At 32.6% G+C, this 18079-nt stretch overlaps 1 protein-coding gene across 10 annotated transcripts in view; it reads left to right on the top strand.

Moving 5' to 3' along the window:
* LOC134263084 (ras guanyl-releasing protein 3-like) overlaps positions 1 to 17038 on the top strand; it is a 46752-nt gene extending 29714 nt beyond the window's left edge. For 9 of the 10 annotated variants that reach the window (XM_062745394.1, XM_062745392.1, XM_062745395.1 and 6 more), the window contains 11 exons: positions 1723 to 1839; positions 4686 to 4789; positions 5130 to 5310; positions 5501 to 5593; positions 5804 to 5908; positions 7046 to 7161; positions 7319 to 7457; positions 10159 to 10195; positions 10824 to 10925; positions 11926 to 12122; positions 13252 to 17038. In XM_062745394.1, coding sequence (XP_062601378.1) covers positions 1723 to 1839; positions 4686 to 4789; positions 5130 to 5310; positions 5501 to 5593; positions 5804 to 5908; positions 7046 to 7161; positions 7319 to 7457; positions 10159 to 10195; positions 10824 to 10925; positions 11926 to 12122; positions 13252 to 13422 — 1362 coding nt within the window. In that variant the 3' untranslated portion in view covers positions 13423 to 17038. Of the gene's footprint in view, positions 1 to 1722; positions 1840 to 4685; positions 4790 to 5129; positions 5311 to 5500; positions 5594 to 5803; positions 5909 to 7045; positions 7162 to 7318; positions 7458 to 10158; positions 10196 to 10823; positions 10926 to 11925; positions 12123 to 12270; positions 12297 to 13251 lie in introns of all 10 variants that reach the window. The other variant, XM_062745400.1, reaches the window with a different exon arrangement.
* Positions 17039 to 18079: the final 1041 nt, after the last annotated feature.

Below are 18079 nucleotides of genomic sequence, written 5' to 3'. Positions count from 1 at the left end.
GCAAAGTAATAAAAATTGTTGTATTTATATAAGCAAAATAAAGTGATAATTCAAAGCTTAGTCATATGTAAATAACATCTGTTGTGCATGTAACAGATGTCGGTGATAACTTTATGACTGTAGATGCATTCTGGGTAAATCCTAGTGCATAACTATTGACTTTGTGGCTTTGTTGATGAAGCTTGACACTATCCAGAAATATTAGCTTCCTGGTAAATGTAGAACTCCCTGGCTTTCATCTACCGTAACGATACTAAAATTACTGTAGCTAATTTGGCTGGCTTCCTGGTACTCACAGGTGAAAAGCTACTTGTATCTCCTGGGCTCCAGGGAAAAATAAATATTAGGTGAATTCTGGAGATCAATAATTACTTCCATTTTATAGGTTTCTGCAATTTACAGTCAAACACATTAATTCCTTCTTTCTGGTCTACTTTTTAAAAATCATAAATGCATTTCCAGTTTTTCCAAAATAATTACAGGTAGTTAAACATTCTCATAAATGGTATACAATAATTATGTCTGTATCACATGCTAAACGTTTAGTGGGAATGGAAGAAAACAAGATATAATCAGATTTAAATGAATTTTCTTATGATTAAAAAAATGCATTCAATTGGATTTAAATCTGATGTTTTAGAATAGACTTCAAATCTGCATAACTAGACTAAAATGGAAAATATGACACTAATATATCATTTAAATCCTCTTGGATATATTAAATGAACATGTCATTTGTTTGGGTGTAATTTTAACATCAGCCAGGTCACACACCTGTTACATGAGGGAAATGGATGGCAGGTAATGGTTGCAGCATATGGTGATAGTGAAAACAACTAATAAATAATGTAGTCAACTGGAGACCTATGAATTTGCTGAAATTTTCAAACTTGTAAAAAAAAACCACGGAAATGAGTTGAATCCTCATTTACTTTGGACATTAAACAGAAAAATGCATGTATCCATACAAAATATTCCAGACATTATTCTGTCATAAAACCCAGGCTATTGTCTTTGGAGGAAGTGCCGCAGAAAACTTAGTTACTTTTGGAGCCCGTGCTGTTATATAAGTACACAGGCTCTTAGTGCACTGGAAGTAGAACAACCCAGTGCAGCAACAAGAATTTTACAGTTCACTTGTCTCTGTCAATTCAGATATGTGTATATCAGAAATGAAATAGTTATAGCTGATTGATATCATTTCAATGAGAATAAAGGAGCTTTATGGATATAGAATGCAAAATTTGTCTCTATCATCAGGCATCAATGAAGTGTGATTAACTTCCTGTTCTTTAAAATAGCATCATTTTGACTTCAGACTCCTTTATCTCTTATATGGAAATTTGATTGTTCTATGGTATAATACAATAGTCCTTTGTTTATTTCTTGTGTAACTCAGCATTATTTTAGAAAAAAACCAATATTGTTTGTATAAAATAGCAGAAAATATAATTCAACATGAAATAAATCAAACATTTATTTGACATCCAAGCTTAAAATTTTTAACCAAAATGTACAAGCTGATAGCACTTTTGAAATTTTCCTTAATGATGCAGAAATATTTACACAAACTAAAAAATGTATCACTGTTTAAAATATTTAACATTCTTTTATTTCATGTTCTGGATGGAAACTGAGGCTGTATCATGTTGTAAATTTGCATTTACCTTAAAAACTTGCAACATGTCAGATAGCCACCTCATTCTTTTGTGTACTTGACAGAAACTGAGGCTGTTGAACAACTTCAACACTTTGATGTCGGTGGTAGGGGGGTTAACTCACAGTGCTCTGGCCAGGCTGTCCAAAACTAACCAGGAAATCCCTAGTGATACTCAGAAGGTAAGGGATTGACACAGACAAGGGTTTAAAAAAGGAATTCCTAGTGGTATTTCATAGGTAAGGGATTAAAAAAACCATGGAAGTCCAAATAGGATATGTAAGAATTAATGAATTTATAATCAATACTAAAGGCTAATGGTGGGTGTGAATGGTTGGGATGTTTAAACCTCCTAGGCACCTGATCCCAGCCCTGGTTTACCCAGGTGTCCATGTTTTATGCCCTGTTATCAGATTATTTTTTAGTTAAATCACTCACTTTTTGTAAGCTTCACCTTTTTTAATGGATTAAAGAAATTCAGTAAGAGGAATAGTAAGAAGTCATACTACAATTTGTTATACCAAGAAAGTCAAGCAACTGTAATTACACCTGGCGCCGGATCATGAAACATCTTGAACTTAAGTCAAAATATTCATGTTGTACTAAAAATTTTTTATTTAGTCAAATAGACAACAATTAAAATATTTTTTAATATTATATAACTTTGTGAAATCCAATAAAGGTCAAGCAACTGTAATTAATAATGACTCGCACGAGCTGCCTCGTTTTCACTTTCGCTTTAGACAAACATGGAAGTCAAGTTGTAGGTAAGAAAAATTTAAAAGACATAGTGAAGAACTCTGAATTCAAAACAATTACAAGCAAAATATTTGTTGTACTACATACCCTTTCATGGTTGAATTTTTTTATTACGGAGACTAGTCAAATAGAAACATAATTACATTCAACTTATTTATGGTTAATACCATCTCTGTAAACATAAGGAAGATATACATAGTACTAATACATTTGGGAAATTATTATTTATATAATATAATAAATATGGACTCAATGCACGGTCAATATGCATTTATAATGAATTTAAAATATTTTTTAATAATGCTTTACAGAAGTGTTGTTATCTGCAAAATTAGAGATTCGTTCAATTATTAATAAACGTTTAACGGGTGATTGTAAATTTGACTTAAGTCTATGTCTGTTTCATGATCCTGGAACCTGGTATCTTTATTTTAAAAAGTGAAAATTAAATAAAGCCAATCTAGGAATCAGTCAGGGACAGATGATATTACAGGTCATAGTAAGGCTGTCAAAAATGGGAAAGAATCAAGAAAAATAGACATATGTGTGATTCCTTAGAAGCTTGAGGAGAGTAATCAATAGGGAAATATCTGTAGCCAGAGAGGTAGTGCCAGGGAAAAGGCTACAGTTACCTTCACAAATACTTCCTGATGATATAACTATAGTTTGTGTAAGGCTTTATGATGATTTAAGTTTAAGTGAGCCATTGGTTGTTTTAAATGCATTTACCTTTAAATTATAATGTTCCTTATGCATGTACTTTACAAAGTGAACCATTATTTACTTGACTATTGTGCACTTTATTAGAATATGTGCTTTGTGTATGCATTACATCCTGTTTGATATTTAATAAATAGGATGATATCAATACTTCATAAAGATTCTAGGATTACAAAATACAGATTTTATCACCTGGTGTACTCATCACCGATCAGGTCAATGACCTTATTGATTATTGGGCAGTGTTTAAATCTTTATAAAATTTCTGTTCTGAGCAATGAATTGTAAATCTGTGTCCTCAGAGGTAATTAGATTGTCTTTGTTTTAAGAAATTTGGGGAAGTTTGATTGCTTTAAACATCAGGTGTAAAGTGATTGTTTTTGTTTTTACCGGTAGACATTTGTCTTTGTCTTTGATTGTCTTTGTTTTAGACATCCAGGAGTAATGTGATTGTCTTTGTTTTAAACATTAGAGTAATGTGATTGTCTTTGTTTTAGCCATCAGGGGTAATATGATTGTCTTTGTTTTAGACATCAGGGGTAATGTGATTTTCATTGTATAAAACATAAGAGGTAATGTCATTGTCTGTGTTTCAAGAGTTTTAAGACATCCATGGAAATGTCATTGTCTTTGTGTAGACATTGATGTTATGCATTTGTCTGATAGATATTAGGGGTTATGTGTTTTTTAGGTACATGTATTATTAGGATAATGTGATTTGCTTTGTTTTAGACATCAGGGGTTACATGTACTTTATGTCTTTGTTTTTAGACAGTAGGCAACTGGAATCCTATATCTCTTTCTTTAGGCATTAGGAGATTTGTAATTGTCTTTGTTTTAGACACTGGGGTATTGTGTTGTCTATTTTTTAAGACATTAAGAGTAATGGGATGGTCTTTATTTTAGACACTGGGGTATTGTGTTGTCTGTTTTTTAGACATTAAGAGTAATGGTATGGTCTTTGGTTTAGACATTGGGGTATTCTGTTATCTATTTTTAAGACATTAAGAGTAATAGTATGGTCTTTGTTTTAGACACTGGGGTATTGTGTTGTCTATTTTTTAGACATTAAGAGCAATGGGATGGTCTTTGTTTTAGACACTGGGGTATTGTGTTGTCTTATTTTTTAGACATTAAGAGTAATGGTATGGTCTTTGTTTTAGACACTGGGGTATTGTGTTGTCTATTTTTTAGACATTAAGAGGAATGGGATGGTCTTTATTTTGGACACTTGGGTTTTGTGTTGTCTATTTTTTAGACATTAAGAGTAATGGTATGGTCTTTGTTTTAGACACTGGGGTATTGTGTTGTCTATTTTTTAGACATGAAGAGTAATGGGATGGTCTTTGTTTTAGACAGTGGGGTATTATGTTGTTTTAATTTTTTAGACATTAAGAGTAATGGGATGTTCTTTGTTTTAGACACTGGGGTATTGTGTTGTCTATTTTTTAGACATGAAGAGTAATGGGATGGTCTTTGTTTTAGACGCTGGGGTTTTGTGTTGTCTATTTTTTAGACTTTCCGAGTAATGGTATGGTCTTTATTTTAGACACTGATGGAGTTCACTGACCTTCTCTCCTCTAATAACAACTTCAGCAACTATCGCAAAGTCTTCAACCAGATCAAGTCCACAGAGTTCAAAATTCCTATACTGTAAGTAAGATGGCATTGAAAGAACTAGATCAAGCTGAAATATGAATCAAATGGTTCTAATTCAAGGTTGAAAGACTCATGAAATAATATCGATAATAGTAGAAATTACTGTATAGCTTTTGTCAGATTGTAATAAATCATGGTACAAGACTGTTAAGGAGACAAAACCAAGAATAATTGTTCTCTTTAATGCCATTATTTCAAATCCAACCTCTGCTTATCTATGTCATTGTTCTTAGTACAAACCGGTAGAGCTACAATCTTGTCAGAGACTTTTGATTCTATTATTTCTATCTTTGATTACCGGTATGACCAGTACATGTAGCACTCTATTTCTCAGAGCTGTCCACCTGAGGGACCTGATTCTCCTACACACAGCTTTACCAGATCAAGTCGAGGGAAATCTGATCAATTTCAGGAAAATGGTCCAGCTTTCCCAAACACTGAAGGAACTGACCAAACTTCAGCTGCACGATGTCATTCCATTCACTGCTAATGTGGACCTTGTCAACACACTCAGGGTATGTCTGCTTCAACTGTAGGATCAAGTTAAAGGTTTATCCTCTTTAAGCTTTTGTCTATGTGAAGTTTATAGCTGATTTGCAAACATGATTTCATGTTACTATTTTGTATTTGAGATAGATGTTTCCATTTCCAGTGAATTAATGCTTTGAACAATGTTTAACAATGTTTCTAATTTGTTTCCAACAGTTATCACTTGATCTGCACTACACAGAAGATGAAATTTATGAACTTTCCCTGGCACGAGAACCGAGAAATTCCTTATCATCTGTCAGTGAAACAGTAAGTTGTTATAGTTAATGATATAGTACAAGTAACCGGTACTCAAACCCAAAGAGTTTGAGCAAAGTTGAAGATAAAAGATGTATTTTTCCCAGAATATGAAATGAGATTAATTATTTCATGTATTTTTTAAAGAATTTATGTGGTGAATGGAATGTGAAAGATTTGCAGATCTTGTGTAATTCAGGTATTTTGTTTCTCTATTTTTAGCCGTCCACCCCAACCAAGCCAGCAGTGGTGTTTGCTGAATGGCTAGCAGGAGTTAGTCCCCCTGATCCAAACACAATTAACAAACATGTTCAAAATATGGTTGAGGTAAGTATAAGTAAGAACAACTTCAGACTAGATTTCATTGTTTTACAAAAAGTAAGGAAATAGAATTATTTATCTTTGTAGAGTGTAATCTTTATTAAGGTTTAAATAAAGGCAGACTTTATTTTGGATAGAAAGTTATAACTGAATGCATTTAAACTGTTTTAATTTGTACATCAATTATCTCTTACAAGGAAAACTGTTAATTGGAACATTTTTTGGGGTCAATCCATAACTACTTGGTATGATTTGTTGGAGTGTAACTCTCAGGCATACATGCTAAATTTACTGCTTTAGGCAGAAGTCTTAGGCCTTTTTTACTCCTTCTTCCCATCACATTTATAAAAAAAAAACCCCACAGTACTGCTTTTCTGAGGTAGCCTTAACAGAAACTACCCAATCTTAAAATCTTGTTGACAGTGACTTTTAAGATATCTTTTTTGAACTGGGAGGATAGAACACTATTTACCTACTGATATTTACAAAGTTTCAAACACATGATAGACATTGATCAATGCACACATCTCTGTGAGTACAACAGTAAAAACAATATTTGTTGACAATGTCCCTCTATTGTGATAGGAGGGACAGCATTCTAGAATCTGGGTCAATCATTCTGACTTCATACAAAAAGTACAGGGAATAAACATCTTGACTTTAGCTTTAGTCATTGATGGAAATCAAAACTCTGTTTGAAGAATTGTTAGATCTGAATTTTGTGATGATATAATTTGCTCTATTTGGAATAAATTAACATTGACAATCATTGCTTCCTGGCTATATTAACAAAGATCCTTCTTTTAGAGGCTAAAGAAGCCAGCCACACAAAACTATTGATATTGTGATATGATATCAATTACTGCATTTGTCATTTGAATCTATATTTTAAAAAAAACATCTTTTCAAAATCAAAGCATAATTATATAAAACACAGCAAGGTCTGAATCTCTCTTTTTTTGTAACAGTAGTTAACATCTATAACATAGGTCACAACAATTAAGAGTATGAAAATTTGACCATTGTAAAAGTGTTCAAACTCAATTTCTTTAAGCAGAACCTTAAAAAATATTTTTTTTTTATTGTGAGCCACAACCACATTGCTGTTTCAGAATAAATGTATACATTGTATCAATATTTCAGGCTGTGTTTAAAAATTACGATCATGACAAGGACGGATTTATCTCCCATGATGAGTTTAAAGCCATCGCCGGAAATTTCCCCTTCATTGACTCATTCTGTGTTCTGGATGCTGACCAGTAAGTTCAATTTATTCAACATTTGAATGCTGCATGTGTTATAACTCTAATATTTTCTGATATAAAACAAATAGGAATTTAAATTTTTAAACATATGTGATTGCACTTTTTTGTTCAAAATATATTTTGTTTGATATCGATTCTTGTTTGATCACAGGGATGGCATGATCAGCAAAGCTGAGATGAAGACCTACTTCTTCAAAGCCAATTGCCATGTGTTACAGAACAGTTTTAAGCATGATTTCCATGAGACTACATACCTAAAACCCACATTCTGTAGCCACTGTACAGGGCTGGTGAGTAATGAAGCTTTATATTTTGTACATACAGATATGGTGAACAATTCTTGTCCACATTTTATACCAAAAACATAGGGTCTTTGATTAATTATGTTCCACATTTTGTCTTCACTGTGCAATGTGGTATGTTCCACATTTTGTCTTCACTCTGATTGTACCATGTGCTATGTTCCACATTTTGTCTTCACTGTGCCGTGTGGTATGTACCACGTTTCATTTCAATGTGCCGTGTGGTATGTTCCACATTTTGTCTTGACTGTGCTGTGTGGTACGTACCACATTTTGTCTTCACTGTGCGGTGTGGTATGTTCCACATTTTGTCTTGACTGCACCATATGATATGTTCCACATTTCATATTCACTGCTCAGAGCTGTTGATCACTGTACACAATCTGTATTCACTGTCCTGGACTACTAAGTATTTGTCAACTTCTCTACCCACTGTACAGAGCTGCTGAGTACTTCATACAATCTGTCAGTGAACAAGGCTAGTGATTACTTTACACATTCAGTATTTACTGTACAGGTCTCTAATTCACTCAATCTGTACTGATGTACAGAGCTATTGTTTTTGACACATTCTGAATCCACTTGGCAGAACTGCAGAATACTTCACATAATCTCTACATACTGGTCAAGACTAGTGAGTACCTTACACATTCTGTATCCACTGTACAGAGCTTGTGTGTACTCACACTAATGGAATTCCATCCTATTCCAATCTATGTTTGAATTATGTTTTGTTATTGTTTTTAAGGAAACAGCTTGTGCTGACTCTGTAACGGAGCCAAGCTTATAGTTTCTGGTAGACCCTGGATACTTTTGAAGTTCTCTATTAGAGTCTGACAAACTGTGGTTTGTGACTTAAACATCTCTCCTAGACTGTGTGAAATGGTTTCTCAAGAGGATCTATCAGTATTACTGCATAATTTTACCCCCTTTTATACCCAGGTGACTGTTAAGACCCTTGGGCTCCTTGTCAATATGTAAAATTATATAAAACTTCCTTAACACTTTAACACCAAATGATACCACTGTAAGCATTTTATGATGTGCCATATCAGATGGTTTAAGACAGTATTTTCTGTAATGTTGATTGCACATATGTACCAGACAGTGCACATTCACACAGGCCTTGATTTTTTGATTTTTTTAGTAGTTTATTAGAAGTAATTAGCAAACATCATCATACTTATTTAAAGTAATAAAGGTTTGTTGATATAAAATGGGATTCTTACTACATGTACTACCTGGTAAATGATATTAACTGGAGAAAGCCTTAATCAGTTTAAAACAGCTGTCCATGTTTTAGGGGACCAATATATTTTCTCTGAGATATGATCTTAAATAAAGAAAATTGATTTAAATGTACTCTTAGATGTCTGTCACACACCTTAATGTACCGTCTTAAAAACATAAAGGTACAATTTGGTTTAAACTGAGGGGGACATTTAGAGTTGTTGATGTGGATGACATTGTATAATACTGTTATCACAGAAGAATGTTTAATACTGGCACTTAGTGTCTGAACTGTCAATGGGTACAAAGGATGGTATTCCTAAAGATTACGCAATCAGCACATTATTTGGGTAGCTCATATTTAAACATCTAACACTTTAATAACAGGCGGGACAGAAGTTTGACAGAAGTTTGAATGGATAAGATTATGATATTGTGCAGTAGAACAGGGAGTGTCATATTTAAGTTCTAGAAAGCTTATTTGGCATGTCTAGACTATTCATCCATTTACCTTTTAACTTCAGGTAAGTAACAGACTTGTAATCCTTGACCATTGTTTTTATAGACTATTCATTTGTGGTTTTTAATTCTAGATCATTAAATGAGTTGAGTTTCATTAATAATGGACGTACTAACTGGGGTAAAATAAATGTCTTTAAATATTTTTTTTATGAACAGTGACATTTTGGTTTGTCATGCCTAAATATATACTTTCAAAATTATCTTTGTTTTTCTATTATTTTTGCTTGTTTAATTTTTGAGAAATAAATACGAGCATGATTTACCTTCACAATATCTGATTATGGTAAGACAGATTATCCTTTAAACCTGAAAGGTATTGGGGAATTTCCTGAATAAACAAACATTTGTATTTTAATTGAGAAATGGATGTGTATAATTGACTTAGCGGGGGACAGTTCAGGTCGATATAATGTGTATTGTGACATTGATGTGTAAGCAGATCTTCCAGCCATTGTTATGTGGTGTTTAAACTCTGCAGGAAAGTGTTAGGTATTCCTTTACAGTAGTGGGGTTTGTTCATCTTGGAAGAGACAAATAATGGTAATCATACCTTCAAAGAGGAAGAATCCTACAGTAGCTAATTCTGTGGATTGTAATCATGCTCTGTGAGAAAATTCACGTCATTACCTGGTTATTGAAGAGTTAGAAATGTTCTCATGAAAACACGAGTAAGTTTAAATATCAAATAATTATGAGAGTGAAATACTGACAGTGGAAAAGTTGAGAAAGCCAGGTGCTTTTAGCATTCTTACTAGCCTGGAAGTATTTCCTAAAATATACACCAATGCTTAATTAGGTGATAAAAGAAAAGAGACAGTTATACTGGACTGTTCTATAGTTTAAAGTCCTAGTATGAACATCATTTTTACAATGTCTAACAGCCAGGAGGGAAAAAAACTAGACAACAAATATTTCATTTTCTTGTTTTATTTTTCAGTTATGGGGTTTGATCAAGCAAGGCTGGAAATGCAAAGGTAATGTACCTTACAATTATCTATGCTTTATAAGCAGAACTAGTAGAATATATATAATTGATTTACATGGAATCTTAAAAAATTACTTTTAATGGATCATCAAATAGTGGTAAATATGTATCAGATATTTGGAATTCAGTATTCAATGTGTTCAACTTGGATATGAAATATGGCATGGACTACAAGATACAAAACTAATGAAAAAGAAAAGAAAATTCTTACATAAAATTACATGCCTATATCTTGAAATGAAAATATAGATGAGTAGTTTCCCAAGCAAGGTTATCATAAGAACTTGTATGAACCATATAAGTCCAGACATTTAATAAATTTAAGAAATGTTAAACATCGAAATGATATGATGCTTTATATCTCTATTTGTTGACACAGTGTGTGGTCTTTAATTAATTTGGCAGTAATCTAAAACATGAACATAAGGTTCATTTATTGAACAATACAAAATACGTCCATTTAATGTTTGTTTAAGATGAAGAATTTAAATAACCTATTAAATATAGCCCCCAGCTTCTTCTTTTTCTTATATATTTGAATTCAGTCACATTTTTTGGTAAATAAAAGCTTATTATATTGGCAAACTATAATTAGCTAGAATTCCATACATTTTTAGATTGTGGTATTAATGCTCATAAACATTGTAAAGACTTGGTTGTGATGGAGTGTCGGAACAAACAACAGGCAGCAGGAAACAAACGGCCAGAATTACCAAACGGTAAGTCAACTAAACAAACGGCCAGATGTACTAATGGTAAGTCAACAAAACAAACAGCCTGATATATCTAATGGTAAATAAACTAAAGAAACGGCCAGATGTACTAATGGTAAGTCAACAAAACAAACAGCCTGATATATCTAATGGTAAATAAACTAAAGAAACGGCGAGATGTACTAATGGTAAGTCAACAAAACAAACAGCCTGATATATCTAATGGTAAATCAACTAAAGAAACGGCCAGATGTACCAAATGGTAAGTCAACTAAACAAATAACCAGATGTACTAATGGTAAGTCAACAAAACAAACAGCCTGATATATCTAATGGTAAATAAACTAAAGAAACGGCCAGATGTACTAATGGTAAGTCAACAAAACAAACAGCCTGATATATCTAATGGTAAATCAACTAAAGAAACGGTCAGATGTACTAATGGTAAGTCAACAAAACAAACAGCCTGATATATCTAATGGTTAATCAACTAAACAAATGGCCAGATGCACCAAATGGTAGGTCAACTAAACAAACGGCCAGATGTACCAAATGGTAAATCAACGGAACAAACAGTCAACTAATCAACGGCCTGATATATCTTATGGTAAATCAACTAAACAAATGGCCAGATGTACCTAATGGTAGGTCAACTAAACAAACGGCCAGATGTACCAAATGGTAAGTCAACTAAATAAAATGCCAGATGTACAAAACGATAAGTCAACTAAACAAACAGTCAACTAAACAAACGGCCAGATGAACCAAATGGTAAGTCAACTGAACAAACGGCCAGATGTACTAAACTGTGAGTCAAATGAACAAACGGTCAGATGTCCCTAACGTGACTTTGAAAAGGTATATCAATGCTGCAGTACCTGCCTTTCATAAAATGTGATAGACATGTATTAACAGTTATTTACTCACTAGCTTTGTTTTCATCTTTTTTTCACTTTCCAGCTCAATGACTGGAATATCTACTGATACATGTTTTATTTGTTGATAGGCCCATCTTCACACGAGGTAGGAACCTACCCGGGACGAAGGAAAGCTTCACAGCGACAGAAGAGGTCACGTGTCAGTGTTGGAACACAGACAGAGGAAGTGTATTTCACAGACCTCCGTCCCTCAAACATGAACGGGGACGAGGATTTTTACGAAGGTCAAGAAGACGTCTTCACACGGCTGGCCCAGACGGATGAGGTTAGTGTTGATGAGGGCCTAAATTTTCATTCATCAAAATCTTCTAATCAAGTCTCAACCAATTTTATGCAATTTCATGGTAGTCATAGATTATTTGCTAGGTATGGAGTGAATTTTATGCTCCGTATTGTTTCTTATTTGTATTTAGTCTTCGACCAATCAGGAGGAAGCACAGTAAGTTGCCATGGATACTCCCCTCTTTGATCTGTGCTTGTTTCTTTGTATCCCCCTCCATATTTACTTCATTTGATGTTGTTCATTTCATTGTCATTTTTTTTTAGAATTTGAGTATGACTGTAAATAAAATCTGAACAAAATCGAAATTAATTTTGGGCTATATGTATTGTATGAATTTCTACAAGATGAAACAGCTCTATGATTTCACACTAAATCAATAATAACAACTTTCTCTTGCATTGCTATTTTCAAAAACAGTAAAAATAGTAACATAGCCTTGTGAAAATATGACTTTCTACTTCTTTGATAAAGTCTTTGCATGAAATATTTTTGAATACTGGCACAAAAAAGCATAATTATGGCTTAAATTTAATAATCTAATTGACATGAAAGAATTAAGATATATTGTATGCAAGTACAAAATCAATTCTGATACCAATTTATGTAATCTATGTGGTATTTTCAAAAGTTTTTGTGTTTTAAGTTGAAGAATATTAGTAATCAATATAGCACTAATGTAGTAGAATGTCCTAGAAGTAACAAAATGTTGTGTACAAATTGTTGTTCAGAGAACTGTAGTAGAAGTGTTTGGTTCCAAAAACTATTAACTAGTAGACTTATTATCCTTAATGTTAGATCCTATGAAAAATATACATTTGAAATGAATTCTTTTAAGGCATATTTTTTTTTAATTCTTTTTTTATGTGCAATGGAATGATTTCATTGGAAACTTCTCAAATTATTTTTTTCTTCCAACAATTTTTTTGAAGACTTTACATATTTTGATTTATACACAGTTTTGCCCCCTGTAAAAACACCACACTTTTATTTTACAAAACATTTCTGTTTATAACTGTTTCCCCTGAAACTTGACTTAATAATACTGTTTTAAATTTTGTTTATCATTATTATTTAAGACAATTTAACAGATTTTTCTATGCTTTATCTGCAGGCCAGGGACAAGTTGATGGCAGAGAATGCAAAACTGAAGGAACTCTTGGAAGCTAGTAATGAACAAAATGCTGTCCTGAAGTCTCATTTGGGACTGATTCGTAAAAACACCATAGCATTTATATTGGAACAGATGGATGCCCTCCATATACAGCGCGACACCGAGGTGTAGCTGGGCAGGACCCAGCCCCACCTACCAAAACCTATGATCCACCCCCTGTGTTCACACAGTGAATCTTCAATGGTAGACATTCCAAAGCTTGTACACAAAGAACTGTAAACTGGCAAACTGGAGGATCCTGTCTTGTGTTATAGTACAGCTTTATTGTTATTTATGTTTTATACATAAAATGTTCTCATAGATTTGACCAAATGATCAATGTTTATTCTGATCAGAACTCAGATCCTTGGCTTAACATTCCATTGCAAGACTATTTGTACAGTAGGCAAGGAGAGTTTGATTGGACTTGAACAAAGTGTGGACATTTGATAGCTGCAAAAAACAATGAGAAAAAATATTCTCCAACATTTCAAAGTGTGTTCTAAGTCAAACCTTGAAGTCTTTCAGATACATTATGAGTGTAAGGCAGATTTTGTGTCCTGGGATTCATAATGTCTTGGTATTTCACGTGCATTCTCTAGAAGGTATCAGAACCAATGAATGTGCAGCATAATGGAGAATACAGGTCTGATGGACACTGATTGGTGACCAGTATCATTACCCATGATCCTCAGCAGATCATGTTACCCCCTCAGCTACCAGTGTTGTGCCATACAGTTAACCTACATACCACCACATTTATTCTGCTATTTGGATCAAGCTCATAAAATAAACCACAGATCTGATTATTTTACCAACACTGTATCTTGTTAATTTGTATCATACAATCCGGTCACCAGTGATGAGGAATTTTATTATTATTATTAAATCAACTCTACGTTTTCTTTAGATAATCAGCATTTTGATTATATTTTTTCCTTACATGATTTTGCTAATATCAAACAAATTTCTGTGAATAATTTAGATATATGGCATTGTTTGAAACTTTTGAACAATCAGATTATGTTGTTATCTCTGAAGTTTTTGTTATTGAACAATTCCACAGTATATGTGCATGTACACCAATTTCCTATTTGTTTTATTAAGATTTCGAAAAACCATTTTAAAAAACTTTTCTTAAGCTTATATATAATATAAGAGCTTTCTAAATATGGAAAAGGCTGTCAGTTATACTACATGCCCCAAGTAAGGGAAGAACAAGTTTATGTAACCAAAAAAGATCAAAAACCTTAGCTAGATGAACACTTCCCTTAAACTTTTTTGGAAATCATTGCATTAAAATAAACTTGAATTTTTCCAAGATTTATAAAGAATACACAAAAGATTTTTTTTTTATTGTGTTAGATTTTTTTTTAAGAGATAGTATATTTCCAATGTCCTTTTAGACATTTGTTATACTTACAATCAAAGATCTGGTCTCTCCATAATATATTTTTATTGTTTGTTTGTTTTGTTTTTATTTTTTGTGGCCCCTGACTTGTTGCCAATTCTTTCCCCCTTCTTCCGTAGAGGTCTTATTTTCGCTGATCCTATTTTATACTAATCCTCATTTTACTTCTTTGTTTTACTTTCTGAAAAAGTGCACCACAATCATGATATAATATACATGTATTTAGATACTCATATGCTACAAAAGTAAGGATTCTTTACTAAATTTGAAGGTATATATGAACCAAATAATAAAACCTTTGAAAGTTCACTTGAAAATCAATCCTGACACATCAAGTGTTTGTAAAACCAGAAGCTTTTTGTTGTTTACTCTTATTTAAGCTACACCATTAAGGCAAACAAATCATATCACTTCAAGATTACAAAATAAACAACATGGAAGTTAACTACAACATTCAAGGAAATGTTAGTATCCAGGATATGTCTAAATTACATGTAGGTTTGTCCTCCAAGGAAATGTCTATAAACTACATTTTCAATTATGTCACTCATAACCATGTGTAGGTGTGTCTATCAAGGATGTGTGAAAACTACGTATATGTATTTCTATCCAGGAAACATATAGCTTTACTATATGTAGGTATGTCTATCCAGATTATGTCGAAATACATTAAGAAAATGTCTATTCAAGATATATTTGAACATGTAGAAATGTTTATCCAGACTATTGAGTCTAAATGTAGCAGTGTCTATCCAGGATATGTCTAAATATTTAGGAATATCTATCCAGGATAAGTCAAAACTACATATATTTAAGCATGACTATCCAGGGTATGTCAAAATACATATACCAGGGTAGATACATCCATTCAGGACACAGGCTCCAAAATCGCTTGAGTTTTATATCGGTATATACTAGGGGGCCAAAAATTCAAGTGAGTTTGGTATCTGTGATTCAGGATATATTTAAATTATTTGTTGGTATGAAAGAAAATTATGTACATATCATCACTTGTAACATAAATGGCACTTTGGAAAGAGAGCTTACTGACTGTATGCAATTACCAGATAAATATGTACTGAGAAATATATTTATTGAAAGAATTGTCTCAATGATCTTAAATCTATACTGATTTTTTTTAAAGGATTATGTGACTCATGAATTATTTCAGACTCCATTTTAACCAAATTACTGTAGTGCTTAAACGACCTCAGAGTATTCTTGTTGTTTTTTTCAGTTTGCTCAAATTAACATACATAGTAAAAGTCAGAGTGTAGTTGAAGCAAAAATATTCATTATTTAAGTGTAGATCAAGTATTATTTGGTATAACTTAATTTATTTTTCTGTAAATCCTTTGTGAGATTGTTTCAACACAGAATTCAAATATACCTGAATAATAATGAAAAATCATTCATTGCTGATGGTTAATAAGAAAACATAATTAACCCTTAACCGGAACATCATGCAAAAAGCAAGTGATTTACAGTACATGTATATAGTTTAAATGCTTGAAAACCCTGTGCAATATTTTTTTTGTTTTTCAACAAATCATATTCAAACAAGCTTAAAGTTAGTATATTAACAATAAAAAAAAATAACAAAAAGGAATTCTAATCTTTCAAGTTAGACAAGTGTTATTTCATTGTTTAAGATTTGACTATCATAAGTTTAATTTATTATAAAAATTTTCATCTGAGAAGATATGTGCAAATACATGTACTAGGTAGCAAACACAGACTTTCTTGATGAAAAAAGATGCACATTTCTGAAACATTTTAAAAGAATTTTTATTGAGCTGTAGAAATTATTTTGAGTTTTTACTTATCTTTTGGTTATCACAGGTTCAGTTGGATATGGTAAGAAGATATTACATTTGTATTTAAATAATTTATTTTCTTTAAAAACCACTTTCTGTAAAATTTGATTTTATCTTCAACAACTGCTCTATTTCTATTGACATTGTGGCCTATAAATAAACCCAATCCTTTTTACAGGTGTGTGTGAGGAGAGTTACTGCCAAACCATTAGCATGTTCTCTTGTGGTTTGTGAAATCTGTGTAGATTCTCCAGACCTGTAATCAGTATATTACTATGTAATACCCGTTCTCCCGTTTCATTAGGACCTGCTCTAGGTAGAGCCATGATACTTTTATTTTTGTACTATTTTCAGTGTACCAGTACAGGAAGTCTGGGTGTTGTCATAAAAACACCAGTATTGTATTTTCTTTAATTCAATTATTTATTCATTTTCACTGGTGATCAAAAACCCTGTTACACATTATATACAGCATAGGGTCTGTTTGTTGTGAGAAAAGATTAATAAAACATTAAACTTTTCTGAGTTTTTTTTTCTACTTGAAATTTAATGTGACTGTGATATAGGATAGTATATTGGACTTGGATCAGACTACTGGTGATGATGGTCAATAGCAGGAACAACTTTATTCTGACTAAAATATTGGATAACAGTTGTGCTGGGCTGACTTTAACAGTACATGTACTAAGGTAGTCAATTGTTTGGGGATGGCTTTATTCAGGCTTTAAAAGTAATAGTAGAAGGCAGGCTATATTCAAGAGAAGGTCCTGATCATTTAAGGGATAGTATACCTGGGACTTTGTCAGACTAGGATCATTTTGCTGTATTTTTTAATACAAAAGAATGATAATTTAGACTTCAGGTAGATTGTTCTAAAGAGTGAAAAAATACAATCTCTGCACTGACCCTGAGTTACTATTAAATCCCCTCATGTGTCAAATGTCAATTAGGATTTCAGAAGAAATACCATATGTGCTTACGAATATAGAACTGCATTGGGATAATAGAGGGCTGGCATTAGTCAGATTAAGGCAGTGGATAGGAGAGGGATGAATTTCTTAGAAACAAGGCACTGTATAGCGAGTCATCTCTGCGGGTGTTAAATTTGGCATTTTGCCTGCTTAAAGGTTGATGCCAAGAAATTTTGCCTAATTTATTTTAGCAAACAGTACGTGTTTTAGCTCTTTGCAGGTGAACACTAAGAAGAGTAATGAATATTTTAGTGATTAAAATTTAGTGGGCTACCATCAAAATGCCAAAAGAAGCCAAAATTAGCACCCTGCTAAAATAACCCACTAAAGGGTAGTTGATAATATGGAGCTGGCTTTAGAAGTCACGATATACAATGCAAAATGCCTTGTTGTAGAAGGGGCTTTACATTCATGAACAAGTGAACTCGGACAATTTAAATGGGTTGGTAGTTAATAATTTATCAAATGTATGGAGTTCAGTTTAAAAAAATTTACATTAAGAATACTTGCCTTTCATTGATAAAATTGTGTGTGTATTCTTAAATCTTAAACGTTGCCTGATAAAATTTATTTCTTTGAAACATTCTGGC

The sequence above is a fragment of the Saccostrea cucullata genome, unplaced genomic scaffold (assembly GCF_032062105.1).
Source record: "Saccostrea cucullata isolate Sc308-1 unplaced genomic scaffold, CSIRO_AGI_Scuc_v1 ctg1456, whole genome shotgun sequence".
In the NCBI taxonomy this organism is placed as follows: domain Eukaryota; kingdom Metazoa; phylum Mollusca; class Bivalvia; order Ostreida; family Ostreidae; genus Saccostrea; species Saccostrea cuccullata.
The sequence above is the reverse complement of the archived record's forward strand: the minus strand, read 5'-3'. Positions and strand labels throughout refer to the sequence as shown.